This window comes from Cynocephalus volans, chromosome 6 (assembly GCF_027409185.1).
Source record: "Cynocephalus volans isolate mCynVol1 chromosome 6, mCynVol1.pri, whole genome shotgun sequence".
Classification (NCBI taxonomy): domain Eukaryota; kingdom Metazoa; phylum Chordata; class Mammalia; order Dermoptera; family Cynocephalidae; genus Cynocephalus; species Cynocephalus volans.
In genome coordinates, this window is record NC_084465.1 from 27,059,553 (window position 1) to 27,086,751 (window position 27,199).

The 27,199-nt window shown below is 45.6% G+C and overlaps 1 protein-coding gene across 2 annotated transcripts; it reads right to left on the minus strand.

Annotated features, from left to right (window-relative positions):
• Positions 1 to 5,472: 5,472 nt before the first annotated feature.
• On the minus strand, positions 5,473 to 24,158 carry TSPAN33 (tetraspanin 33). Of its 2 annotated transcripts, none has more exons than XM_063100594.1 (8): positions 23,842 to 24,158; positions 11,273 to 11,330; positions 10,485 to 10,612; positions 10,081 to 10,155; positions 8,934 to 9,029; positions 6,882 to 7,010; positions 6,315 to 6,476; positions 5,473 to 6,078 (listed from the first exon to the last, which is right to left on the minus strand). In XM_063100594.1, the coding sequence occupies exons 1-8, from the start codon at positions 23,941 to 23,943 to the stop codon at positions 6,001 to 6,003; spliced, it is 828 nt and encodes a 275-aa protein (XP_062956664.1). In that variant the 5' UTR covers positions 23,944 to 24,158; the 3' UTR covers positions 5,473 to 6,000. The 2 variants fall into 2 exon arrangements, with proteins under 2 accessions (XP_062956664.1, XP_062956663.1); XM_063100593.1 differs by having other exon boundaries at positions 5,473 to 6,102.
• Positions 24,159 to 27,199: the final 3,041 nt, after the last annotated feature.

Here is a 27,199-nt window from a genome sequence, read left to right on the forward strand (position 1 = left end):
ACCCTGCCTTTAAAAAACCCTCAGTAAATCTAAATCTTGGAGATGGGATAGCCTACTATCTCCTTCAGCTGAATATATCTGCTTTTCTAACACCAACCTTGACTTCTGAGTTTTTTTTTTTTTCTTTCCTTCTAAAGGGGGCAGGCAGGCAGCCGGACCTGAATCCGGTTAACAAGTCCTTAAAAGTGGAGACCATTTCCTGGCTCTGGAGAACCAGAGAGAAGATAGTGTGAGAAGGACCTGACCTGCCATTACTGACTTTTTTTTTTTTTTTTAAAGATAACTGGTAAGGGGATCTTAACCCTTGAATTGGTGTTGTCAGCACCATGCTCAACCAGTGAGCTAACTGGCCATCAAACCCATGGCTTTGGTGTTATCAGCACCACACTCTCCCGAGTGAGCCACGGGCTGGCCCACGCCATTGCTGACTTTGAAGATGGAAGAAGGGAGCCACCAACCAAGGAAAGCATGTGGGGTGGCCTCAAGAGGCTGGAAAAAGCAAGGAAACAAATTCTCCCCTAGAACCTCCAGGAAGGAATGTAGCCCTGCTGATACCTTGATTTTAGCCCAGTGAGACCTGTGTCAGACTTCTGACCTATAGAACTGTAAGATAATTAGTATTGTTTTAAGCAGCAAGTTCGTAGTAAATTGTTATAGCAGCAATAGAAAACTAATACACCATCTTATCTGAGTTTAGCTTTTCTATCAGCTTTGCTTGTAAGCAAGAGAAACCAAGTTGAGCTTCCTTAAGCAAACAAAACAGGCTTTACTGTAAGCATAAAGTATGTCTCAGGGAACCCAAGGCAGGAAAGCAGTGGTACTGCAGGAAAAGTTCTGGGACCATAGAGGAAAGCTCCTTCCAGAAAGATACTCCTTCTTCCACTTTAATCTTTCTCCCCACCCACCTCCACTCTATTTCATTCTTCTTTTTGTAAATAGATTTCTCTGCTATTTAGTGCATAAAGTACGAAAGGGCTGAGCTTCAGTTTCTCATTGCCTTCTCTTTCTCCATAAGACCAGCCCAGGCTATGACTAGAATCTCATGTTCAATTCCAAAGTCTCAGAGAAGGAACCCTGTTTGGCACAGTTTGGGTCAGGTGCCTGTTAGGGGTTGAATTATTTTGTCCTCCCAAAAAAGATATGTTGAAGCCCTAACCCCCCCGTACCTTAGAATGTGACATTATTCGGAGATAGGGTCATTGCAGGTGTAGTTAGTTAAGATGAAGTCATGCTGGAGTAGGCCCTTAATACAGGGCCCTTAATCCAATATGACTGGTGTCTTTATAAGTGGAGTAAAATCGGGACACACAGACGCAGAAACAGAGGGAAGATGGTCATGTGAATATAGAAGGAGAGCTTGCAGTTATGCTGCTACAAGTTAAGGAATACCTAGGGCTACCAGAAGCTGGATGAGGCAAGGAAGGATCTCTCCTATGGGCTTTGGAGCGAGTATGGCCCCGCCAACAGCTTGACTTCAGACTTCTGGCCTCCAAAACCACGAGACAATCAATTTCTGTTGTTTTAAGCCATCTAGTTTGTGGTACTTTATTAGGGTAGCCCTAGGAAACTAATATAGTGCCCAAGCCTGATCCAATCAGCTGTGTCTAGGGGACCAGGTATTATAGAACAAATGTGGCCTCTTAAGACTCACCCCTATGGCTTGGGGGGTGAGGAACTAGTTTCCAAAGAAGGAAGGATCATTGTGAGTTGGGCAAATACACCGGAAAGCTGTCCACTTTAGCTCCCTAGAGCTAGTACAAATACGATATTCTCATTTTCTTATTTTGTTGTTTTACTTTATAATGTTTAACTTTTTTACCCTTCTGGAATGTATTGTTGTGTATGATGTGAGATATGAGTCTGTTTTCCATACTGTAATCCATTTGTCCAATAACTTTTATTAGTGATTACCACTTCCTCTCATCACTGTGTTGCTTCTTGTTTGTTAGACAGTGAGTGCTGATGTTCAAATACTGGAATCTCTACGTTATTCTATTCATCTGATTGATTTACAGATTCCTGGCATAGTAGTGAGAAGACTCTGGACACTTCATTTCCAACCTGAGTTCTAGACCATGGTTCCTTCCTCTATATGCTTTATTTAAGAAAATTTTGAATATCTAATTACTCTTAACTTATTTAGGGGGAGCTGGAGGTGTTTACAAAATGTTGATTCCCCCCCCCCCCCCCGATCCTTTTAGAGAAATGAACCAGGAGAACTCTTCTAGAGGAAGAAGCTGTGCTGTTCCCTTTTTTGAAACTGGTCTCTGGCCCTGTTAACATATCTGGTCTTCAGCATGAGGATGTGTCAGAAAATAGCAAAAAGGGGCTGGCCTGGCTAGCTCAGTTGGTTAGAGTGTGGTGTTACAACACGAAGGTTAAGGGTTCGGATCCCTGTACTGGCCAGCTGCCAAAAAAGAAAATAGCAAAGTCTGCATATTAAACTTCATAATACCCGTACCAGCCAGCCACCCCCCTCCACCCCCCAAAAAACTTCATAGTAAATATGTGGCTGGCACACAGCAAATGCTCAATAAATATTATGTAATTATCAGAAATCCAGGGAACAAGTACCTAAAACTCTTGCCAGTATCCAGTGTTAGCTCATTCTCACGTCCCCCACCCCACCTTAACTCATGCATGAAACTTAAAGGGAGATGTGATAGGGAAAATATGCCCATGTCCTAATCCCTGCAACCTATGCATATCTTACCTTACATGGTAAAAGGGACTTTGTAGATGTAGTTAAGGATCTTAAAATAGAAAAACCATCCTAGTTAATCTGGGTTAGCCCAATATAATCACAAGGGTCATATAAGAGGGAAGTGGGAGAGTCAGAGAAAAAGGAGATGTCATGAAGCTGGAGTGGTGTGAAGGTGAAGTAAGGGACCATGCCAGGGAGTGCAGGTGGCCTCTGGAAGCTGGAAAAATGGATTCTCCCTGAGATCCCCCAGAAGGAATGCAGTCCTGCTCACACCTTGATTTTAGCTCAGTGAGACCCATTTTGAACTTCTGACTTCCAGAATGGTAAATTTGTATTGTTTTAAGCTACTAAATTTGTGGTGATTTGTGACAGCAGCAATAAAAAAATGAATACAGAGGGAATCAGAATTTCACTGAACATTATGCAAAATCTGCTCTCCTGGACACACACCCTTGTATAATTATAGGGTTTGAGGTTCACAGAACCTAGTGGTACCTTTCTTGCCATGCAACCCAGCCAGGTTTTCAATGTCTTGCAGGCCTTTTCCCTCCACCTCTGCGCACTCAGCCTGATTTCTACTGACCCCAGGAATCTCCTTCATTTACTCCCCTTTGGGGCCTAGATTTAATGAGATATTGGTCTTAATCCCACATGCTTGGGACTAGGATTACTAGAAATAGGTAGAAATTCAGGAAGCAAATCCAATCGAAACATGAAATAATGAGAAACATTTTAAAAATTGGGGCATTTTTCTCCCTTAGTATCAGGCCAAAAAGAGAGAAAGCTAGAGAGAGACTGAGAACCAGAGGTACTGACAAACTGGAATCTAGCTAGGAACACTGAACTGCACTACAAGTTTCTGAACATCTGCTTAGTGCACTTTAAAGTCTGGGACATGGGCAGAAAATTCCGGACCCTTTAGAAGGCTAGATACAGAGATAGTACCTATCCTGGTAAATGTGTAGTTTGGAGTTTAAGAAATACAGAATTGGGCTGAACGGTTAGCTCAGTTGTTTAAAACGTGCACCAAGGTCCAGGGTTTGATCCCTATATGGGCTGGTAGCCAAAGCAAAACAAAACAAAACAAAACAAAACAAAAACAAAAACAAAAACGAAAAGAAAGAAAGAAAAAGAGAAAAAGAAAAGAAATCTGGACTTGAATCCCAGTTCTGAGGACTACCATTCCTGAGCTCTTCCTCCAAAAGGAGTGAGCTCTTCAACGTCGCTGAACCGGGGAGGAGGAGGATCACCCCCAATCCCTAACCCAAGAAAGACATAGACTTCTGGGTTCACGTCACTAAAAGAAGGAAAAGTATAAAATGCACGTCTCTGGCACTAAGCAAAGAAGGGCATGTTCCAAAAAACCGCGTTTTACTCCTCTCCCAGAATAAAAGGCCCTTACTTTTTGTTTTATATTTGTGATGACTTTATTTTTTCTTTCCGTTTTGTTACTCGCTGGGAGCGCAACATTGGCCGGGACCCCAGGCGGCTGCTGGAAAGGTGCCCTCCCAGGAGCAGAAGGCTCGCTTAGGAGACACTGGGGGCAGGGAGCGAAATTGCGACTGTCTCCCCAGCTCTTTGGGGTTCTTTCGAGACATTCTCTGGCCAGGTCAAGCCCAGTCTGAGCCCCCAGGCAGCGGGGGGGCGGTGAGGAGGCTTCACGGGGCCCTCACGCGGTAGCGAGCTCCACAGCCCCCAGCTCCTCGGCGTGGGGCGGGACCACCGGCGGAGCGGAGCGGCCCCGCCCCCGGCGCGCCTCCCCAGCCGCACGCGCCTCCGTGCGCGAGGAAGCCCGCGCCGCTCCAAGTTTTTTCTGCGTCCTCCCTAAAGCCCGCGGGGCTGCGGTACCCAGCTCCCCCAGATAAGGATGGGGAGGGGCTCGAGGGCAGACGGGGGGTGGCCAGATGCCCTTCCTCCTTATTCCCCTCCTTACCCCAGTGGAGCGTGCTCCTATCTTTCCTTCCTTACCCCCATCCTAAATTTTGGGTGGCAACTTAATTTTAATTCACTTTAATTCGAAAACAATATTAACATCAGGTTTGGGGATGAAATTATTCAGCTCCCAGATCGGAAGTGGGTACCTTTCGACCTAATTTAGACCTGAGAGGGTGGGGTTGTGGGAGGGTGGTAGTACCTTCGGTGGAGGGAGAAGGGACGTATGGTGGGGTCGGGTCAAGAAGGTACGGTGGCGTTTAGGGGAGTGTTCAGTCCCCTCCTGGAGGTAGGGCCCACCTCCCCTTGTAGTTGCCAGAATGGAAAATTCATGGAGTCCAGCTTAGTTAGCCCAGGTCAACAAACTTTTACTGCCACTTCTGGCTCCCCCAGCCTCAGCAAGATTCCTACTTCTTAACGCTGTAGAAATACTGAGCTCTGGTGCAGGGGTATCGGGGTGAGGGTGTTCCCACTCCTCCTCTGCACACTGCCAAGTTAAAGAAAACCCCTCTTGCTGGAGAGGGAGGGCCAGAAGGGTTGGAATTCAAGGGCATGTATTGCTCAGCCCCACCTCTGCTGACTGCAGAGTATAGGGAACTTGGTTCCAAACTTCTTTCGAAAGGGTGGGGTGGGGGTAAATTTGGCTGCTGTTGTACCCCTTGCCCTTGCTGCCATGTTTCCATGGAAATGAGGGAGGGGCAGGATGTAGCTCACTCTGACTACCTAGGAGGAAGGGAGGGCAGGCATTCGGTAAACATATCCCCTTCCACTCCTACCCAATACATACAGCTGTCCCCCAGCCCACCCCCAAGCTCACTGCCCCCCTGCATGCTCCACTCCCTTCCCTTCTGGAGCTGGTATCATGCCAACTGGACTCCAGGCAGGGTTGCTGGTGTCTACTTTCTACAGCCAGGTCTTGCTGGCAAGTCAGAGTCTAAGTATGTCCACCAAGCTCAGTAACAGCCCTAATACAGCTGTTGGTTGTAGTGCCTCAGTGAAAAAGCACCAGCTAGAATCCCCACAATTCTCTGTGCAACTGCTGTTTCCTCTGATAATAAACTGATGTTTACCTCTGCCCAAATGAAACTTAAGAAAACAAAAACCCAAATGGTTAAGGTTAGAAACAATACAAAATAACCCTCAAACAATGCTGAGGGCTAGGATGGGGGAGAGGAGGCACATCCTTCTGAGACTTAAGCCACCTGTACACCCTGCCTTCTGCCCATCTGGAGTTTCCTTCTTCCCACTGGGCTGTCCCTGGGGGCCTGGAATCCAAATCTCCATTTGGTGCTGTTCTCAGCAACCGCTGCTGTTGGTCGATGAGGCTTGCCTGTTGCCATGGTGAGGAGGTACAGGATGGATTCTCAGTACCATGGGTCAGCCCGGTGCTGCTGGTTGTACAGCTGTAGCTTGATCTGATCTTTGATCTGATTCACCAGGATCTGGGACAGAAGGATTCCCACCAGCTGAGAGAGGCAAGAAGGAATTGGGCCCTCAGCAATTAGTGATGTACTTGTTTTCCCAAATTCAATCTTCCCAGTGTCGGCAGCACTATGCCTTCCCCTGCCCCTCAGCAATGTCAGTGCTTGACACCCCAGCTGATCCCCAAGTGCCCTCCCCCAAACAAAGGAGTCTTTGCAGAGTTTGTGGGACCCACAGATCTTACAGGGTACATTACCTGGGGGATGGCCAGGCCCAGAGCCACACCACCAAGTAAGAATAAGTTGCTGTGTATCCAGTTGACCAACTTGTCAATACAGCCATTGGTGTAGATAACTTTACTAGCCTCCGAGTAGTCAAGGGCCTGCATACCTTGGCCACACATAGTGTTGATCACTGCCTGGGGAGAGAATTGAAAAACCAAGTGGGACTCCCATTCCAATAACTTTTTATTTGGGGCCCTAACTGATGGGCTTCCCACCCTTCCTAAACTCTTAAATTGTTATAGAATATATGTGGAGGATGCTGGGTTGGAAATTGCTAAATGCAGACTCCATTTCTCTGAGAGAGGCCTGGGTCCAGTTCTCCTTGCTTTAAATCTGCCCTTTCTGAACCCCCCCCATGTGGATTACCGGAGGGAAAAGTTAACAGAACCATCAGACTGGGGTGAAGAAAAACATCTGACAGCTGTCCTACAAAACTGATTGGTTAAGCTAGGAAATGGAGATTCCCAATAGCAACTGCTTTAATCAGAAAGAAACTCAGATCACTTCCCAGGAGGAAGTGAGGTGAGATGTTTGCTCACCTGGTTGGGGGTAGGTAAGCAACAGGAGTAAGGCACAGAGCAACGCTCACGGCTGGGGTTGTCTTCTGAGCAGTTGAAGTACATGTTCTGGGACCAGTCCTTGTAAGAAATCCCTCCACAGCAGCTGAACTGCAACAAAGCCCACCACAGACTTTAAGAATCACCCACTCCTCACACTGAGGTGACCAGGGGGATTCTCAGAGTAGCCAAAAGTCTATGGTGAGCTCCACTTGTAACTTCATGTTGTGTTTAAACACAGTCTTGAAACTTGAGCTCAAGCTTCCCAGTTGTTTTCACTTGAAGAAATTTTCTCTTAATTTCTATTACTTCATATATCTTGTTATAACTTACCACAGTGCTCAATATTACAGTTGTATATATATTTTGTTTTACACATTCAACTATAAGCATCCTGTGAGAAATTTCTGGCTTTGTAGTCCCGCACAGCATAGAGTCTGGCAAAAGGAGGTTTTCAAAAATACTGGCTGTGGGCCGACCCTGTGGCGCACTCGGGAGAGTGTGGCGCTGGGAGCCCAGCAGCGCTCCCTGGCCGCGGGGTTCGGATCCTATATAGGGATGGCCGGTGCACTCACTGGCTGAGCGCGGTGTGGCCGGTCACAAAAAAAAAAAAATACTGGCTGAAATAATTAAAGATTCAGTGCTTAAAATCTCTGTCTTAAGACAGAGAAAACACAGAAGGGGGACTCTTCAGTACTGTGGGTCCGTAATTACTCCATGAAAGCAAATTAGATCCCAAGGTCAAGTGTCTGTTGCACTAGGGGAAGGGGAATTCAGCACTGGTCTCAAAACACTTTCATTTAAAATTTAAATAAATTTGATTTATAGCAGTATTATTCACAATAGCCAAGAGGTGGAAACAATCCGAGTGTCCACAGATGGATGAATGGATAAACAAAATGTGGTATATACATACAATGGAATATTATTCAGCCTTAAAAAGGAAGTTAATTCTGACATGCTACAAAATGGGTGAATCTTGAAGACATGATAAATGACATAAACCAGTCAGAAAAAGACAAATACTATAGACTCTACTAGTATGAGTTACCCAGAGTAGTCAGATTCACAGAGACAGAAAGTAGAATTGTGGTTGCCAAGGTGAGAAGGAAATGGGGAGTTAGTGTTTAAAGAGTACAGAAGTTCAGTTGGGGAAGATGAAAAAGTTCTGGAGATGAATGATGGTGATGGTTGCACAACAATGTGAATATACTTAATGCCACAGATCTGTACAATTAAAAATGGTAAACTTTATGTTATGTATTTTGACAATTTTTAAAATGTAACTTTTGAATAGGTAATATTCAAAAATCTGCCCAGTTCCTCATCCCTTTATAAGTAACCACTTAAAATGGTTTCCTACATATCTTTCCAGATTCCTTTTGCAAATATGAATATACATTCTTTCCTCCCTCTTTTCTTTGTACAAATGGTAGATTACTATTGCTATGGCTTGAATGTTTTTTCCCTCCAAAGCTCATGTTGGAACTTAATCCTCAATATAGTATTTGAAAGGTGGGGCCTTTAAGAGGTGATTGGATTGTGAAGACTATGCCCTCATGAATGGATTAATGGGTTAGTGAGTTATCAGGGAGTAGACTGGGGGCTATATAAGGAAAGGAAAAAATGTGGAAATGCTCTTTCCCCTCCTCACCATGTGATACCCTGCATAGCCTTAGGACTCTGCAGAGAGTTCCCACCAAGAAGGCCCTCATCAGATGCCCCCTAGATCCTAGACTTCCCAGCCTCCAAAACTGTAAGAAATAAATTGTTTATTAATTACCCAGTTTCAGGTATTCTGTTATAAATAACAGGAAATGGACAAGTACAACTATATATACCATTTGGTGTCCTTAAAAGTACTTTTCAAGTACTCTAAGCATGGTTTTTGCCAGACCCCTTCCCAGAATCCATTACCTGGAAGGTAGTGAAGAGGCCCACAGGCCTAGAGGGTGAGGCATCTCTTGGGATGACATTAACTTTTATCCACAGCTCCCTAGACCACTAGCTGATGCAACCACACTAAGCCCATACCTTCTTCTGGCCAAAATCAATGAGGTTCTGCAGATCCAAGTCATCCCGGTAGTGCACAATGGCATTGTTGATGATCTCACTCACTTTCCCCCGAGCCTGCCAGAGACATGGATAGGGAATCAGGACACAGGTCTAGCCCCTAACTTGCTCCTCCCTGCAGAAGTCGCAGTAGGCAGGGATCATTCTTTATTTGAGTCAGCCTTAAAATCAGAACCAAGTTCTAATTATAGAAGATGGCCAATTCCAAAGCCATTCTTGGGCCCTCAGGTACCAGTGGGCAGGAAAAATGCTGGACCTTCTATTGCTACTTCTCAGAGCCACATTTCAAGGTAATCCAATGTTTATCTACCCCTGAATACTAATACCACAAAACACTTGTTGATTGATGCAAAATAAAGAAACTTTTTTTTTTTAAAAAAAGAAAGGGCCTTACTAGCTGAGGCACTGACCTCTAGTGGACACAAGAGAATGCACTTCTTTAGACTTAAAACAGATCTACATCATTTTAGAATTTTACTAAGCCAGAGGACTAGGAAATTCTGAATTAATTCAGCAGCTCTCAATCTCATAATTTTCTACCATGGTCTTTTCCTTCCCGCTCTACTGTTTTTCTCAAAGTTTCCTTTCACAATCCTATACTCTGCCCCCAGCAATCATTTGACCTTTTGGAAAGGAATTCTGGTTCTTAATTAAAAAGACTGTCACTGAATGGCAGACCACTTCCAGATAGGGTAATAAGCACTATTCAAAATCTTGTTTTCTTTCCCCTCTTCCTTCCCTCTGTTTATCTCAATAAACAATTTTTAAAATAAGAGTCTCTTCATGTTATCTGTGTTCCACTTGATCACTGAGTTTTACTGTCATTTGCCGTTAAAGTTTGCAGATTATTTTAACTTTGTATTCATAGAATTTACTTACCTGTTGGCCTCTCAGACTGTCAGAGGAAAACATCTTACAAGCTTGAAATTCGCTTTAAATATGGTAACTTTAAAGGCCATTCATTCATCCCTAAGGAGAACCTTTCAAAGGCTGATGTTTCTCAGGGGAAGGAGTGCTGTGGTTAATTAATCAGGCTAAAAATGGGCAGGAACTTTCCCATCCTTCCTCTGGTTCATACCTGAGGAGGCCTATTGGCTCCCAACTGTACCTTGTCTGAGAAGACGAATCCCAGGATCCCAGCAGCCAGCTGCAGCAGGAACACGATGGTGAGGCACAGGGAGAACTGCAGGAAGCAGGCAGGAAAAGCAGACAGTCTGTTATCACTCTGGGAAGTGGCCCCCTCCCAGGGCCATGGGGTATACTGGGGGGCCACCAGGTACTTTTCTCAGGTGTCCCACACATGAGAAAGCCAGTTTCCTCTGGGATACTGTCCAGGGGTGTCACCCTGTGCTGGGTCACCTGGAGCTGAGCTCCACAGTGAGGAGTGGACAGCACAGGCCTTGAAGGTACAGTGGGACAGAGGAAACTGAGAGGTTGCAGGAATGGCATCAGGAAACTAAGGCTCAAGGAGGAGGGGCCAAGGTCTTTCTGGTGGGGTCCTTGACCACTCACCGTCTGCAGGAGGCAGATATTTTCACGCAGGGATCCAATACAGCCACAGAAGGTGAGCAGGAACATGAGCACACCCACCACGATCAGTAGGTTGGCAGGATCCACTGCCAGGCAGGCCAAGGCTGCTTCTGGGGGAGGGGACATTTGTCAGTTTGACGCTGGTGCCCACTGAGGGCCACCCAAACTGTTCTCCTTCCCCTGGTGGGGGAATCTCCACTACGGGTGGGTGAAGTTTATGGGGAAGCAGTAACCCCCCCCCCCCCCAAAGGGGAGAACAAAAAGGGCCCAGAAGGAGTTGTGGCATTTAATTTGAGGAACTAACAAAGTAAAAGTCTTTATTCCTGGGCTTAAGAGAGGAGGGGCTGCTTTTGCTCCAGAAAAGAATTAGAATGGCATTAGGCTCACTAGCTTTGCAGATTCTGTTTCCTGGAGACTTTATGCAGTGGAATAGGAATGGAGGTTGAGTTACTCCAGGACAGAGCGAGGGAGGAGCTAAAGCCCATGATTACTCTCTGCTCTCAGAGGCTGCCCTTCCTTCCCAGACACTTTGCAAGCCTAAAATGCATGTATATTTTGGAAGACTTGTGGGGGCTCAGGGAAATCCAGGTGAACAGGCCTGGGTGGTCTGACACCTTGGAGGAGACCTCTAAGTAGACCACTAAGCCCATCTGCCTCCTTCAGCTCCATAGCCTATGCAGGAAGGCATGCCAGAGGGCCAGGGTTGAAGGAGGTAGAGGAGGAAGGAAATTGACAAGATTCCTGGGAGTGGAGGGAGCCCTATAGCTCACCCGCGTGCTTCATCAGCCGAGCGTAGACTCCCACAGCCACCATCACCATGGAAATCACCTGTGGAGACAGGGAATGAGCCAGACTGAGATTTTAGAAACCAGAGAGCCCTGAACACCATGAGTAACCTTCTAGGAGAGCAGGAGGGGGAGGATTAAATGATTAAGAACATAGGCTTTGGAGCAGGTCAAACTTGGGCCTATGTGGGACAAATTTCTGAGCCTCAGTTTCTGTATCTAAAGATGGAAATTAAGAACAAACAACTACATCTAATAAAATTACTGTGAGAATTAAATAAAATATGATGGAAAGCATTTAACACAATGCCTGACAATAAATATTATCTATCATTGTTAATAGTTAACTTGCTCAAGGGGCCGGCCAGTGGCTCACTTGGGAGAGTGTGGTGCTGATAACACCAAGGCCACGCATGAGTTTGGATCCCTACATAGGGATGGCTGGTTAGCTCACTTGGGAGAGTGTGGTGTTAGCAGCACCAAATCAAAGATTAAGATCCCCTTACTGGTCATCTTTAAAAAAAAAAAAAAAAAAATTACCTCGCTCAGGGTCATATAGAAACTGTGAAGTTCTGATTTTTTTTTTTTTTTTGCAGTGTCTGGCCAGTACACGGATGAAATCCTAGACCTTGGTGTTATAAGTGAATTCTAATCCATCTACATCAAACATCAGATCTTATGGCTTAAGCAGGCCTGGGCAGATGGATACTGCCAGTTCTCTAACCTTCCTGGAGGTCAATATGGTATCTAGAACAAAGAAAAGTGCACACCAACGCGAAAGAGTGTGCGCATGAGCGCATGTGTGTAAGTACTGGAAGTGCCTTGTCAAAGAAACCTTTCTTAGGGCCGGCCCGTGGCTCACTTGGGAGAGTTTGGTGCTGATAACACCAAGGCCGTGGGTTCAGATCCCCTTTCCGGTCGTCTTTAAAAAAAAAAAAAAAACAAAAGAAAGAAACCTTTCTTTACCTTTAAAAACTGATTCCAGTGTGGAGGAATAGAGGAGTTTAGACCTTTCAAATTTTGTGGGTACTCCCTGAGAGAGCAAATCTATCAGAGACTACTAGGAGTTCCCAAAGGGGCTTTCTCTGCACCTGCAGGCCTCCAGGAGTGCAGGGCAGCCCCTGAGTGTACCTCCCTCAGCTACCCTTTCTTCATGCCCAGTCTCCAGGCTGGTGCTAAGCAGCAGCTGGCTGTTGCCACGGCAATGGATGGGGCCAAGCTCTGGCGGGAGAGAGTTCTCAGCAGCAGGGCCTTGACCAGTTCAGTGGGGAAGGAAATGGCTGGCTAGACTCCACTGTCCTGCAAGACAGAAACCAGCTGGAAAGACCACTTTGGGGCTTTGGTGGGAGGGGAGCTGGGTCCCTAGAACAGGTAACAGGTTCAAACTAGTCCCTCAGTAGAAAGACATTTTTCCTTGTGGGCTCTTTTATGATGGTCCTCTGCCATTTGACAGGGCAGGGCAGGTGCGTTCGGCAGTAGATGGGAAATGTTTATCTAAAACCATGTCTTTCAGGACCTTTCTCTGCCTGTATAAACAGCCCCCCACCTTGCCCTCCATCATTTGACCTTGCCTCTGACTCAGGGCCCAATGGATTATCTGCTAGCCTTCATACTCCTTGTCCAGGAGAAAGGGAGCTGATGCAGGGCTGCATGTGGGCCTGGAGGTGCCAGCTGGCTTCTTATCCCACAACACAACCAGGCTTAGGGAACATGGGAGAGGCAGGGAAACCATGGCAGAGATGCTGGTGACCCCAAGGCCTGGAGGCCAGCCCTCCACCAGAGCGAGTAAGCATCTCTGTCTGCCCTTTAAAACTCACCACAGCCAATTACAATTCTGAATATCATTTTACTGAATCATTTAAAAATCTGTATCTGTTCTTTATTTCTGTTGCTCCCAGGCTCCTCACTGTTTTTTCACATGCTAATTTTTCACTAGGGTATATAACTTGCCACAAAGATGGTCTCTGATTAAATCCTAACACAGCTAAAACAAGAAAGGCAAAGTAAAGAGATGCGACATATCACAGGGTAGCTTAATTCTATTTATGGGCCTGTAATTACAGCAGTTGCTCTGTCTCTATCTTTGGTAGGTAGAATAATGTCCCCTCAAAGATGTCCATGTCCTAATTCCCGGAACCTGTGAATATGTTACCTTACATGGCCAAAGGGCCTTGGCAAATGTCATCAAGGATTTTGAGATGAGAAGATTATCCGTCAGGGCCCAATATAAACACAAGAGACCTTATACGAGGGAGTCAAGAGGATCAGGGTCAGAGAAGGAGCTATGACAACGGAGGCAGAGGTTGGAGTGATACAGTGCCATGACCAAGGAACGCCAGCAGCCTCTAACAGCTGGAGCAGGCAAGGAAACGATTTTCCCCTAGAGCCTCCAAAAGGAACACAGCACTGCTGAAACCTTAATTTTAGCCTCGTGAGACCTGTTTTGGACTTCTGATTTCCAGAAATGTAAGAAAATAAATTTGTATTGTTTTAAGCCATTAAGTTTGTGGTTATTTGTTATAGCAGCAATAGGAAACTAATACACTATCTGTAGTGGATTGAATTATGTTCCACCAAAACTCCTTGAATTGAATTGTGTCCCTCAATTTTTATGTATTAGAAACTTAGCCCCCACTGTGACTGTTAAGAGGGTGGGAAATCCTATTATGGTAATTGAAAAGTGGGGCCTTGAAGAGGTAATAGGATTGTAGGACCATGCAGTAGTGAATGGATTAAAAATGGTGATTGGGGCACAGTTCTGAGGGCTTTAAAAGAAGAGAGAGTCAGTCTCTCTCTCTCTCTCTGCTTCCACCACCTTGCAATGTGAGACCCCTGGGTCACTGTTGCCACCACCAGATGGACTTTGGACTTCCCAGCCTCAGAAACTGTAAGCAATAAAAATTTCATTTTCTTATAAATTACCCAGTTCCAAGTATTTTGTTATAAGCAACAAAAATGGACTAATACACTATCCAATCCATCAGCTGTTATGTACAAAGTACTCTGAGGACCTATAATCTATTTATGATATGGGGAGGGACAAGAACATTTATAGCCTGAGGCTGTGGTTCTCAACCCTAGCTTCCATTAGATTCACCTGGGGGTTTGAAGGTGAGGGAGAGGCTTAAAAATGCCTAGGCACCCCAAACCAAGTAGAGATCAGAATCTCTGGTATTGGGACCCAGGCAACAGTCTTTCTGAATGTGCTCTATGTGATTCCAATGTGCGGTCAAGTTTTAGAATCTACAAGCCTAAGGCACAATCAGCCAGGAATTTAGAGCAGCAGATGCAGACTACATTAAAATCAAGATTAAAACTTTAATATTATTATTAATATTTAATATGATAATTAATGATGCTTCTCTCCTGAGTTGTCAAATTCTGCATTTCACAGCTTGACCTTGCACACTTCCATTCCTGCCCTCCTTCCTACTCTATATTGCTCAAAGCTACTGCCATTCCAAAGTTAGTGCCATTATATTTTGGAGCTGAACAGAACTTTAGAAATGGGCTCAGGGACTCAACTCACCTCTTTTTATAAATCAGGTCAAAAGAGCAGAAGTGACACTTGACCAAGTGCATATAGGTGCAGGGGCAACATCTGGACTACACCCAATTTTCCAATCTCATTCTGGTACTCTTTCCACTATATCAGTCTTTGCTGCAAAGTCTTTATAACACCCCACAATATCACCAATGACCTCCTTTCATGATGAAGATGGAGATAAAGACATTTCTCTTCTCAGAATGACTTTTTACATTCTGGCTGGAATGAAGCTTGGCTGGGACCTTTTTTTTTTTTTCAAAAAGATGACCGGTACGTGCTCGCTTCGGCAGCACATATACAAAAAGATGAGCGGTAAAGGGATCTTAACCCTTGGCTTGGTGTTGTCAGCACCACGCTCAGCCAGTGAGCCAACCGGCCATCCCTATATAGGATCCGATCCCATGGCCTTGGTGTTATCAGCACTGCACTCTCCTGAGTGGGCTACGGGACTTTCAAAAGCCAGATACAATTTTTTAAAAAGCTGAGTCTAGCTTTTAGCAAAATATTCCTGAAAAGTTGTCAGTCAAATTACATAAAATAATTTGCACTCCCCAGAACCTTTATCCTTATGTAAAGTGAATAATCACCTTGTAATGAAATAGCTATCCCCTGAGCTCCTTGCAGAAATGTCTGATTCTGGGATGGGGCAGGAAATACACAAGATGAGCCTGGAGCATCTTATATTGCCAGAAAGTAAGGAAGTACTCAAAAACAAACAAAAACAAAATGCCCACATTAATACCCACATCAATGTGGGTATGCCGAAGGGACACATGAGCCAACTGAAAGAGTTCCTAATGGCTAAAACTGGAAAAATTTGAGCACTGAAATAAATAAAGAAGTATTAAATTATTACCCAAAGTATAAAATACATATCAGTGAGTCCATGCTGATATAAAGAAATGACTTAATAAATAAATGGGGGAGAAGAGACAAATCTCTCATGCAGAAGAATTCCAAATAACTTTTGTAGATAACTATAACTCCTTACTCCTTAAGTGTGGACTGAGCAAAGTGACTTTCTTCCAAAAAGGACAGTATGGAAAAGGGGCGAAGTGACTGACTACACAGTGGAGAATCTGACAAACACGACCTCAGCCAGGTGATCAAGACCAACATCAACAATGATATTGATAAATCACCGGTATATGATATGATGTGATGAAAAAAGCACTTTACCTCTTTACCAAAACCCATAACCCCACAATAACCATAAGAAAAACATCAAGCAAATTCCAATAAAGGGACATTCTACAAAATATCTGACTAGCCCTCCTCAAAACTCTCAAGGTCATCAAAAATAAGAAAAAGTCTGGGAAACTGTCACAGCCAAAATAATCCTAAGGAGACACAACAACTAAATGTAATTTAGTATCCTGGATGGGATCCTGGAACAGAAAAAGGACATTAAATGAAAACTAAGGAAATCTAAATAATGACCACAAAGACAATGCCACTAATTGTAACAAATGTATCATACTAATGAAAGATGTTAATAATAAGGAAAAATGAGTGTGGGGTATATGGGAACTCTCTGTACTATCCTCTCAATTTTTCTGTAAAACTAAAACTTCTAAAAAATAAAGTCTATGAAAAAAAAGCCACTCCAATTTGTTAGTTTTGTAAATCTACAATTTTTAATATCAGATTTTCTTAAACTGGGGTTGACTTGCATACAGTTTTATAAACTTTAATCAGGGTGATTTTCCCCCACCACACCAACACCTAAGGCAGTGGATCTTAAAACTGTTCAGGTGACATAGCACAGGGAAGCCACAGTGCTCTGTTGGTATACACTATAGATTTTGACATATTCTTTTCTCTTAACTTTAATATACTATTACAGCTATCTAATTTACAGTTCATATCTAACTTTCCCCAATTATTCCTATAATGTCCTTTGTAGCTTTTTTTTTTTTTTTTTCTTTTTTCTGATCAAGGATCATGCATTGATTACATTTAGTCAATTAAGTCTCCTTTAGCCTGGAACAGTCTCCCAGCTTTTGTTCTTTTCTCTTTTTCTTCCTTTGTTTTTGGTCTTTCAAGACACTGACTTTTTAAAACAAATAACACAAAATTGACCATTTTAACCATCTAAAAGTATACAGTTCAGTGGCCTTAAGTACATTCACATTGCTATGCAAACATCACCACTATCAGGTTCCAGAGCTTTTTCATCCCCCAAATGGATACTCTGTACACATTAAACAGTCACCCCCCATTACCTCCACCCCTCTGCCCTCCCCCAGCCCTTGGTAACCATAAATCTGATTTCCGTCACTATGGATTTGCCTATTCTTGACATTTCCTATAAATGGAGTCATACAACATGTGGCCTTTTGTGTCTGGCTTCTTTCACTTAGCATATGTTTTCAAGGTTCATCCATGTTGTAGCATGTGTCAGTACTTCATTTCTTTTTATGGCTAAATAATATTCCATTGTATGGATATAACACAGTTTATTTATCCATTCATCCACTGATGAACATTTAGGTTGTTCCTACCTTTTTGTTTCATTTTGTTTTGTTTCGGTGGCTGGCTGGTAATGTTTCCACCTTTTGGTTATTGTGACTAGTGCCACTGTGAACATCTGTGTACAAGTTTTTGTTTTAATACCTGTTTTCAATTCTCTCAGGTATACCTAGGAGTAAAATTGCCAGGTCATATGGTAACTCTATGTTTAATTTTTTAAGGAATGCCAAAACAGTTTTCCTGCACCATTTTACATTCCCACCAGCAACATGTGATGATTCTGATTTCTTCACATCCTCACCAACACTTGTTCTCACATTTTCTTTTTTTTGACACTGACATTTTTGATAAGTCCTGACCAACTGTTTTGTAGAACATCCTTCAATTTGGATTTTCTGATTGTTTCCTCACAATTAGCTTCTGACTACATATTTTGACAGGAATATTACACAGATACTGTTGTGTCCTCATTGTATCATGTGAGGAAGCACAACATATTAATTTCTATTATAGAACTAAGGGAAAATTTTACTAACAGATGATGTGGCTGTTAGACACATGCATTCAGACACTCTGCATTTCATAAAACAATCCAGGCAATACTCTAAATAAATTGTTTCCTAGTTTTCCATAATATTTGCTTGCTATCTGTCCTCTTCTCTTTACCTTTTGCAAGCTCTTGCTGGCAGATAAGTAGCCACAGGCACTTAACGTTCATGGGAGAAAATAAAAGCTAGAGAAAATTCTCTTCATTATGTGACTTTTTTCTTGCAAATTAGGAAAATATAGCCATAATTTGGTGTTTGTGAGGCAAAGCTCTTATCCTATCCCCTAGGATTCTACTTCAGGGCTGTCAGCATTAAGAGAGGAAAGCTGAGGTCCTGAACAAGGGTTGCTTTCCTGGCTCTCAAGCCCCAATGCAATAATTACAGGCAAATCAGCTCCTGATGTCCATTTCCACTGATTGCACCTTAAGACCAAGGCGGTATGACAAGCCCAAGGAGTGCACCTAGGTAAGGCCCTCGGAGACAACAGTGGGGCTCTGCTTCTAGGATGTGTATGAAACTTCTCGGTAAACTAGGAGATATAAAGGCATCACTAATTCTCATCTTCTGGCTAACAGTGGGGATGAGAGCAAAGGATCCCCTTTCAAGGTCAAGTTGGCCCTTATGTAGTCACTCCTCATCTACTTTCCTCCCTCTTGAGGAGGGCTCATCCTGGCTCTCCAAGCCCAGCCCCAACATGCGATCCCTAGGAGCTATTTCCAACCATAGTGGTAGTAGCTAACTTTTGTTGAGTGCTAAGAACCAGGCACTGGGCTAAATATTTTATAAAAGCTATCTCATTTGATTCTGACCACAACCCCAAGAGGGTGTTAGCATCTCCAGTTTACAGAAGTGATGTTCAGAGAATTCCAGTAACTTTCCCCAGTTCACTCAATTAGTGGGCAGCTGAAGTGGGACTGTGAAATAGGTCCAAATGTCCCTGAAGCGTTATGACCTTGGCTGCCTTCCTATCTCTGCCTCACAGCACCCCCAGGATCCTGTGCATTCTCCTCGGGCCATCATGTGAGGTGGGAGAAGTGGCTGCCTGCAGTTCTCTAGGGAAGCAGCTGGTAATCTCCAAAATGGGTGGGGCTCAGGCAGAGGAAGGAAGATAGCACTCTGAGGTGACAGGGTGCTAGCAGGGCCCAGGAGGTGGCTCAGAGGGAAGTCCCTGGAACAGCGCCCTGAAAGGGGAAGGCACAGCATCGCCATGCAGGGCCTGCCAGCCCGAGCAGCCTCTGAGAGGAAGCCTTGTCTGTCTCCACATTCTAAAGTCCAATCTGTAAGAAGAGGCTAGAACTGTCTCAGAGTCCACTCCTCCTCCTTGGAATCTCTTCCCCTTCTTCTGAAGGTGATGGTGGGATACAGCTGACGGTAGAGTGATTCCCTGTGTGGGAATCAAAACCCTGTTCCTGCACAGAGGGAAGGAGAGAGGGAGGAACTTCTACTCTGGTCTTCTCAGTCCTTTCTATACTTATTGGATGAAGTCAAAGAAGTGACAGCCTGCTAGATCTAAAGCAGGGCCCTCTCTCTCACTGCCCAGGATATGCACATGTTGGTCCTTCTGTGGCCACCCCAGCACCGCTGTTCCTGGGTTTCTGAGGTGGCAACCGTCTGTATGAAACTGGCTCTTAGACTTCTCCCTCTGGATTGGATGGTATTGTCCTGCGGGAGTGGAACAGTCCACAGGGCTCTTTCCTTGCCCATGTCTGGGGCCAATCTTTTAGCATCTTCTTCAGGCCATGGCTGGTTTTGGCCTTCCAATGTTATGAAGGAGGAAGGGAAGACCACAAGGGCAAACAGCAGTATAAACATTCAAACTCACGGCTTTGGAGTGGCCATTTGGACCCATAGCCTGCTACCAAGACTCTGACAGTCAATCTGTTTTCTTTTATTCTTTTTAAAGGTTGCTTGAAGTTTATGGTTTTCTACTTTATATAAGGCAAACAAAGTGGCTAGGGGAGTTAGGAAGGCACGCATGTGACCTGTGCAGCAAACTGTATGGTTCTTGTCTCCATTTTCAGTGTTTCGGATTTTTTGTTGCTTTTATAAAAAGAATCTGACTACTTCACTCATTGAATCCAGCCTAGTCTATAGAGAAGGGAGGGGAGCAGGAGGAGGAGGTAGACTTTGCCTCCTAGTGTATTTGGAAGTGTGGGGGTGGGGAAGTGGGGGATGGGGGTTGGGTGGCAGGAAGGGCCCCGGCCACTCAGGAGGGGTTTTCGCCAGGCTTGATTCCTGCTCACCTCCTCATGGCTTCTGAGCCAGGTTACAAGAGATGGTGCTGCAGGTAGTCTGGGGGTGATTCTGAGTGCCCTGGGGACTCCATTATAGTGGTTTTAGACAGGAGAGTGGACTTCCTGAAGAACATGCCTAGCCAGTGGCCTAGATTGGCCAAGGGAAGACCTGGATGGGGGTCCACACATGCTGCAGTGAAAGTGAAAAAATCCAAGCGCTGTAGATAGTAATTATGTGTGGCTCTGAGGGAGATGCTGGAGGGGATGGCTGCCATTTTTTCTGATCTGGCTTGAGGGAAGAGTGCCAGGCCACAGGATCCATTCAACAAACATTCAGTAAATACCCACTTTCTGCCAAACACAGCCGGGCACTGGGAATGCAGGGGTGAATAGACAGTCTCTACCCTCAGGAACCTGAAGTCTATAGAGGGAGACAGGTAAATAAACATAATTGCAGCACAGGTAAGCAGTGTGAAAACCAAAGTATGCACAAAGTGCCATGGGAGCCCTGAGGCATGGCTACCAAGGAAGCCTGGGCTGGGACACAGGGGCTGGAGTTCTGAGCTTCTGGGTTCTGCTTGATAAAAAGCCACACCAACTGCTGCCCCAAGCGGGAAAAAGGATATCAGGGAAGGAGGAAGGCAGCACTGATAATATTCCTGACAACATGTGCCCAACTCTGCAGAGTTGTCCAACTCAGGGAGGTGAGGAAAGGCAGCTACTTCTTAACTAAAAGATTTAAATGCAACTTCTAGGGTCCTGGAGCAACTACCTCAGGCCAGGGGATCCCAACAACCAGTCACCCAGCAACATGATTCTGGGGAGAAAATCAGAACTCCCAGGCTAAAGGGGAAATGAGAGTTGAAACATGAACAGGAGGAATCGGTCCTGGTGCCAAGGGAGCCAGCAGCTTTCTGAGTAATATTCCAAATGCCCCAAGAATCAGGGATCCTAGAACAGTAGCAGAGGCAGCCACTGTCACTATCACCACTGAGCATGAGCCCAGACAATGCTGGCCACCTTCCTAATGTGTTCAGGCACAGACACAAACCCCATCCCAACACAGCAGCCCTAGCAGCTGGCCAGAACATGCATTCCGCCTGCAAAGGGTGTGGGCCAACACTCCATCCATGGGTGCCTCCTGGGCAGAAGAGGAGAATTTGATTAGGATGGTAGAAGTTTGCACAAAGGAAAACATAGCACCAGTTCCTGAAGGGTGGATGGGGAGATGACCCACTGATCTGGGGAGGCAGCCCTTCATCTCTAGCTGCACTTGTGTGGAATGTAACTCTGTGGCTCTGGGGGAGAGGTGACAGTCAGTAACGCCTGAAAAGTACTGTCCCCTAGGAAGGGCAATGTCCCAGGGATACCATAACACAGAGAGATTCAACCTTAGATCTAGCCCCAGGTCTTGAAGCAAGAAAACAGTCCCTAAAGTGATTCATTCATCTTTAAATAGTTCACAGAGTCAGAACAATGTTCTCCTTTAGAGGAGAAAGATTAAGGACAGAAAGACAGATACATTGGCTTAGTGTCACACAGTAAGTTGGTGCCAGAAAGAAGCTGGGCCTCTCGTCCTTCAGTGTGCTATTTCTAGAGCCTCTCACTTTTTATGTTTCTAAAGTAGGGCCAAGAAGGGGCTCTACTCTAACTTGGGGTGGTGCCAGATTGGCTAGCCAGGTCCTATGACCTTGAATGAAGCATTTTTACCAAGGTAAATGGGTCTGTGGAAACAAACTCTCTTTTTGGCTGTGACCTCCCAAACTCATTTGTACGATAAAAGGGGGTTGGGGTGGGATGGGGAAATCTAAGAAAATAATCACGAACACAAGTGTAACAGATGCACCCAGCTGTTGTTGCTGGGAACACAGACAAGGGTGAGTTGCCAATGGCTCTAAAGGAGACAAGAGTCTTGGCTGACAGAGGAAGCCAGAATGAGGACCTGAGGGCCCTAGGATGCTAGTGCTGCCTCTGAGGATGGTATGTCACTGGCCTGGCACAATCAGTAAGCATGTAGGATGCCTTACTGGTACTCACCCCTGGGTGGGGAGTTCCCCTTAGCACATCCCCCAGCCCTGGCAGAATGGTGGTGAGGGATTTTCTTCTGTTTCTCTCTAACCTCCAGCTGAAGCAAAACCTAGACCATGAGAACTCGGGTTGACTGGTTAACCACTCATACTGCGAATACCCCAGCTAAAGCAGTTGCCATATGGTCCAAGGACTTTCCCTAGAGGCAGGTGGTTCAGTACAAAAATCACCAGACCAGACCTGCTAACCAGCTGTTAGACCTTGAATAAAACATTTAACATCTCTGTGCTTTAGCTTTCTATATTTTAAATATAAAATGCAGATGCTGAACAAGATGTCTTCTAAATTTTTTTTTTTTTTTTTTTTTTTTTGTTCTAAAGCTGAGAATTTGATAGGAGCCCAAACTTCATTTCTGCCGGAAGTAAGATGGCTGAGAGTGAGCTGTCATCACCACCTTCTGGGATTTCTCTCATTTGTCACAACCGGCTAGCACTTCTGTACTTTGTGTCTGCACTTCACACCGCAGACCCTGTGAAACCTTTCCAGCAAGAGGCTTAGATGTCTGGTCTGCTCCCTCTCCTAGAAACATATTTTAGACTCACAACTCCACCCTCCTGCAAGTCTGAACTTTAGGTCTCAGGCTGAGGTGGGCAAAGACACTGTGCTCCCAGAGCAGCAGTCCTGCTGTGGTAGGAACCAGAAGAGAAATGGGGGAGAAGGGGGAAAACCTGCCTATGTTCTCAACACTGAGGAGCTGAGGGACTCTCTAGAAAAAGGATCAAGCTAGCATTTCATGATCTTGTCCGGCTGAATTCTCAGCTCCAGCAGAGTAATTTCTATGCTCCCTGATCATACTGGGTTTGATTTTATGGCTGAAGAATCTAAGGCCTGCAGACATGAATATATTTGACCAGGTCAGTCAAGTCAGCCATTAATGGCAGAGTGGGTATGAGAATGTAGGTGTCCCTAGCCCTAGTCCAATACTTTTCCCCACTTTTCCACTCCAAGCAAAAGATTCTGAAAAGACCCTGCCCTTCCAGCCCAACACAGGGTCCTATTTAAAGACTCTAAAAGCTGTCAGGCTCCAGGGTGGAGTCTGGCCCTGGGACAGGTGGGGCAAAGTTTGGGGCAGAGCTGAGATAGGAAGGACCTCCACACTAGGAGGCCATTCCTGTCTCTTCTCAGGCTTTGTGGGGAGGGGGGCACCAGAGGCCTGCAAAAGAAGAGATGAAGCTCCTTAACCCATCGTCTCTGAGGTTAGGGAGAGGGGAGGTTTTGGTTTTTCCTCCCTTCCTCTTTTTTCTCCCAGTTATGAATGTGCCCGTGGGTCTGAAAGTCCCAGCTCCCAGGCCCGAAAGTCCCCCTGTCATGAATGTGCCCGTGGGTCTGCCTTGGGCCAACAGGAAAACCCGCTTCTCCCCTAAACCCATCGTTTTGGCCTGACACAGACCCTCATCTGATGCCCAGCGAATACCCATAAGTCTTTACTGAACCCTCGCATCCCCTCGGCCCCCAAACGCCCCCTCCAGACAAGGCGCCACTGTGGTGTTCCTCCCCAGCATAAATTTCCCTAAAGTGTCGTCACCCCAGAAAACTAGGCAGTGCCGCTCATCAGGCTCGCCTTGCACCGGCCATCCCGGGCCGCCCCCTCCTCAGCCGCGGGCAGCCCACTCCACCCTCGGGGGTATCCTGCAGCCCAGGTGCCCCCACGACCCCACGGCTCACCCAGAAGAGCATGTTGAAGAAGAAGAGCAGGTATTTCACCAGCGGGTTGACGAAGGAGAACTCCTCCCCGTAGGCGGCCGGCACTCTGGGTCTCCGCGCCATGGTCCCGCCGCCGTCGTCCCCGGGGGCCTATCTCCCAGAGGCGGCCGGCCCACCTGCGCGCTCCGTGCCCGCGGGCATGAGCCGCAGCGCCGCGGGAGCCCGAGCGGCGGGGGAGCTGCGCCGCGGCGGGAGGCGCCCGAGCCGTGCGTCCGGGAGCAGCGCGGGCAGGGGAACGGCGCCGCCACCGGAGCCGCGGCGAGCAGCGTGCGCGGCCGAGACTCGGCGGCGGCCGCAGGACCAGCCCGGCCCGCCCGGCTCCCGGGCAACCGGGCCCGCCCCCGGCCGCCCATTGGCGCGGCGGCCGAAGCCTGGCTTCTCATTGGTCGGTGGCTGATGTCACTAAGTATGCAGCCATCCCTCTCCTCCGAGAGGCGGGGGAGACACCTGTTCTGTGAGGGACAACTTGTTAAAGGGTCAGCGGTTTTACCTCCTCCCCGCAGAAAGAAAGCATCCAGGCTGCAGCTGCTCCAGGGAAATGGAATGAGAAGGAATGCACGCCGCATCCCACACCCACGTCCCCTACCCAGTTGCTGTGCTCGTATGCAAATATACACACATTTAATCAACAAGTACGTACACCGCGTGCGGAGCAATGCGCGGAAGGCTGTGGGAACACAAGAGAAAAGAGATGATCCCCAGGGGATGACAATAAAATCAGGAGGCAAAACTAACCCACTCATAACAATTAGAGACTATGTAAGCGTAGATGCAATCCTGTTTAGTAACTATATTTTACTTATTTCAAAAGCTCTATAACCCAGTAATGGAAATTTGGAAACATCACGAACAATCCAGCCATCCTAATTCTTTACTGTCTCCCACCCCACCCCCCGCCCTTAGTCTTTGTCTACATGCAGATACCGTTTTTAACATGCTGATCTGACAGACACAGGTTGAGTGCAATGTTGGTGGGTTCTGTGCTGGCTACCATAAGTAATACAAACATGAACCTCGGGGAGGAACCTGATTCCACCATCATCAGTTGTACGATCTGGGGCAAGCTACTTGTATTAGTCTGTTTCTGTTGCTTATAACAAAATACACGGAACTGGGTGATTTATAAAGAAAATGAAATTTATTGCTTACAGTTTCTGAGGCTGGGAAGTCCAATGTCCATCTTGTGGTGGCAACAGCGCCCCAGGGGTCTCACATTGCAAGCTGGTGGCAGCAGAGAGGGAAAGACAGACTCTCCTCTTCTTTTAAAGCCCTCAGAACCATGCCCCGGACCATCAATTTTAATCCATTCACTACAGCACAGTCCTACAATCTAATCGCCTCCTCAAGGCTCCACCTTTCAATTACAATAATAGGATTTCCCACCCTCTTAACAGTCACAATGGGGGCTAAGTGTCTAATACATAAAACCTGGGGGACACAATTCAAGCTTCAATGAGTTTGGGAGGGACATAATTCAATCCAGTACGCTACTTAATCTCTCTGAACCTCAGTTTGTTTAATGTTAAATGGGAGAGTCCTGCCCTAAAGATATTGGTGTGAGGATTAAATGACATAATGCATGTAGATCGCTTAGCACATGGCTGGCACATAGAAGAGCTCCCTAAATACTGTATTTTGTTTTAACAGAATTTAGAATCCAGTACAGAAATATAATTGCTCAAATAACTATAATACATTCAGTGGAGGGTTAGCCAAGATATCATGGCAAGTGAAATTAGAGGATGAGATTTAGAATAGCAGACATGGAAGGGAAGTGTAATCCAGGTGGACAAAAAGGGCGAACCAAAGCTTGGAGAAGCAGCAGGGGTGGGGGGTTAAAGAAGTGAGCCAAAGCTACATTACTGGGAGACTGGCCGTTAGCAGGTTAGGTGATCGATTGGAGATCATTTTTAGTATGAAATGTGTAGGTGGGCAAAAGCCATTTTACAAGAGGTTAAAGAGTGAATAAATTAATATGCAAAGGGTAGATACCCATATTCAGATGTTAGAAGGGTGAGGACGAAAAATAGATCAAGCTGCTGAATGTTTCTATTAGATGACCTTGCAGAAATCAGTTTTCATAGAGACAGGGAGAGGAAGGCAGATCACAAAGGGTCAAGGAGAAAATGGGTGGTGAAATGGAAGCTGTAGATGAAGACTGTGGACACTTCTGTTACCACCAGATCTGGCTGTGCTTGCCCTCTCGCATTAAACAAATGACTCAAAGTCCGGAAGCTGGTGCAAAGACTAGAAGGTTTATTCAGATAACCGGCATCTGGGGGATGACCAGGCTAAAATCATCCCAGGCATCCCAAATGTCTGATGCCTGTTCTGGGGTGTATGAAGGGGAAGAGGCAGGAAGATGAGGTAGGAGTATTTGTTCTGAAGGAAAGGGAGTGGGAGGGGTGGATCTGGGAGCAGCAGATGGTCTGAGTCAAATGTCAGGGTCCCATGATGGATTGGAAACTACAGCGTCACAGAGTCTGTGGTGAGCTTCAAGTACTTGATGTTACCTTGAAGTTGGAGTCTATCTCTTAGGGAGAGCTCAAAGATAATAACCTTAGTCAAACATCATAAAAATACATGACTTGGATTTCTGATTAACGTGGATGCAGTTTTCCTTTAAGTAAGAGAGGGAGTTTACAACCAGCTAGGTTGTCTTGCCTCTCTCTTATATCTCCTCTTGCTTGCAGCTGATTAGAGGAGTAAGAAAAACAAGAAACTTACTTTCAGTCCTTAATTGTAGGTGCACAACCTCCGAAGTAAATCAACATAAGAGGGGGTGATTTCATCTCCGGGCAGTTTCAGCCATATGGTCACTCTCTATTATTCTGCTCACCTCAAAGAATTGATGATTATCAGTTCCCAAGTTAATGGCTGACTGAAACATTCTGCTTGGTCTTAGTTACTCCAAAGATGGTTGTTTTTCTGGCTAAGGTCCATTTCACCTCTATCTAAAGGTGTGAAGATCAAGGGAGCTTTAAGAGATCTCAGAGTGAAGGAAAAATTCTCTTTTAGCATACAAGAGACCTGACATGTTAGCAGGCAAAAAAAAAAGTACCACTAAAAAGGGATTGAGATATATAATGAATGGGACAAGATTTTGGAATTAATGGACAGAGATTCGATTGGGAGTCAAACAGGTGGCCACAACGTCCAGCATGTGGAAGTCAAGGATGGTACCTATACAGTAGGAAGCCAAAGAATGAGGAAACTCTCTAGGTACTGAGTTGGAATGATCTGCAAGATAAGTTATTAAGCGAAAAAAGCAAAGTGAAGAAAAGAGTATGTAGTATATTATATTCTGGTTAAAAAGAGA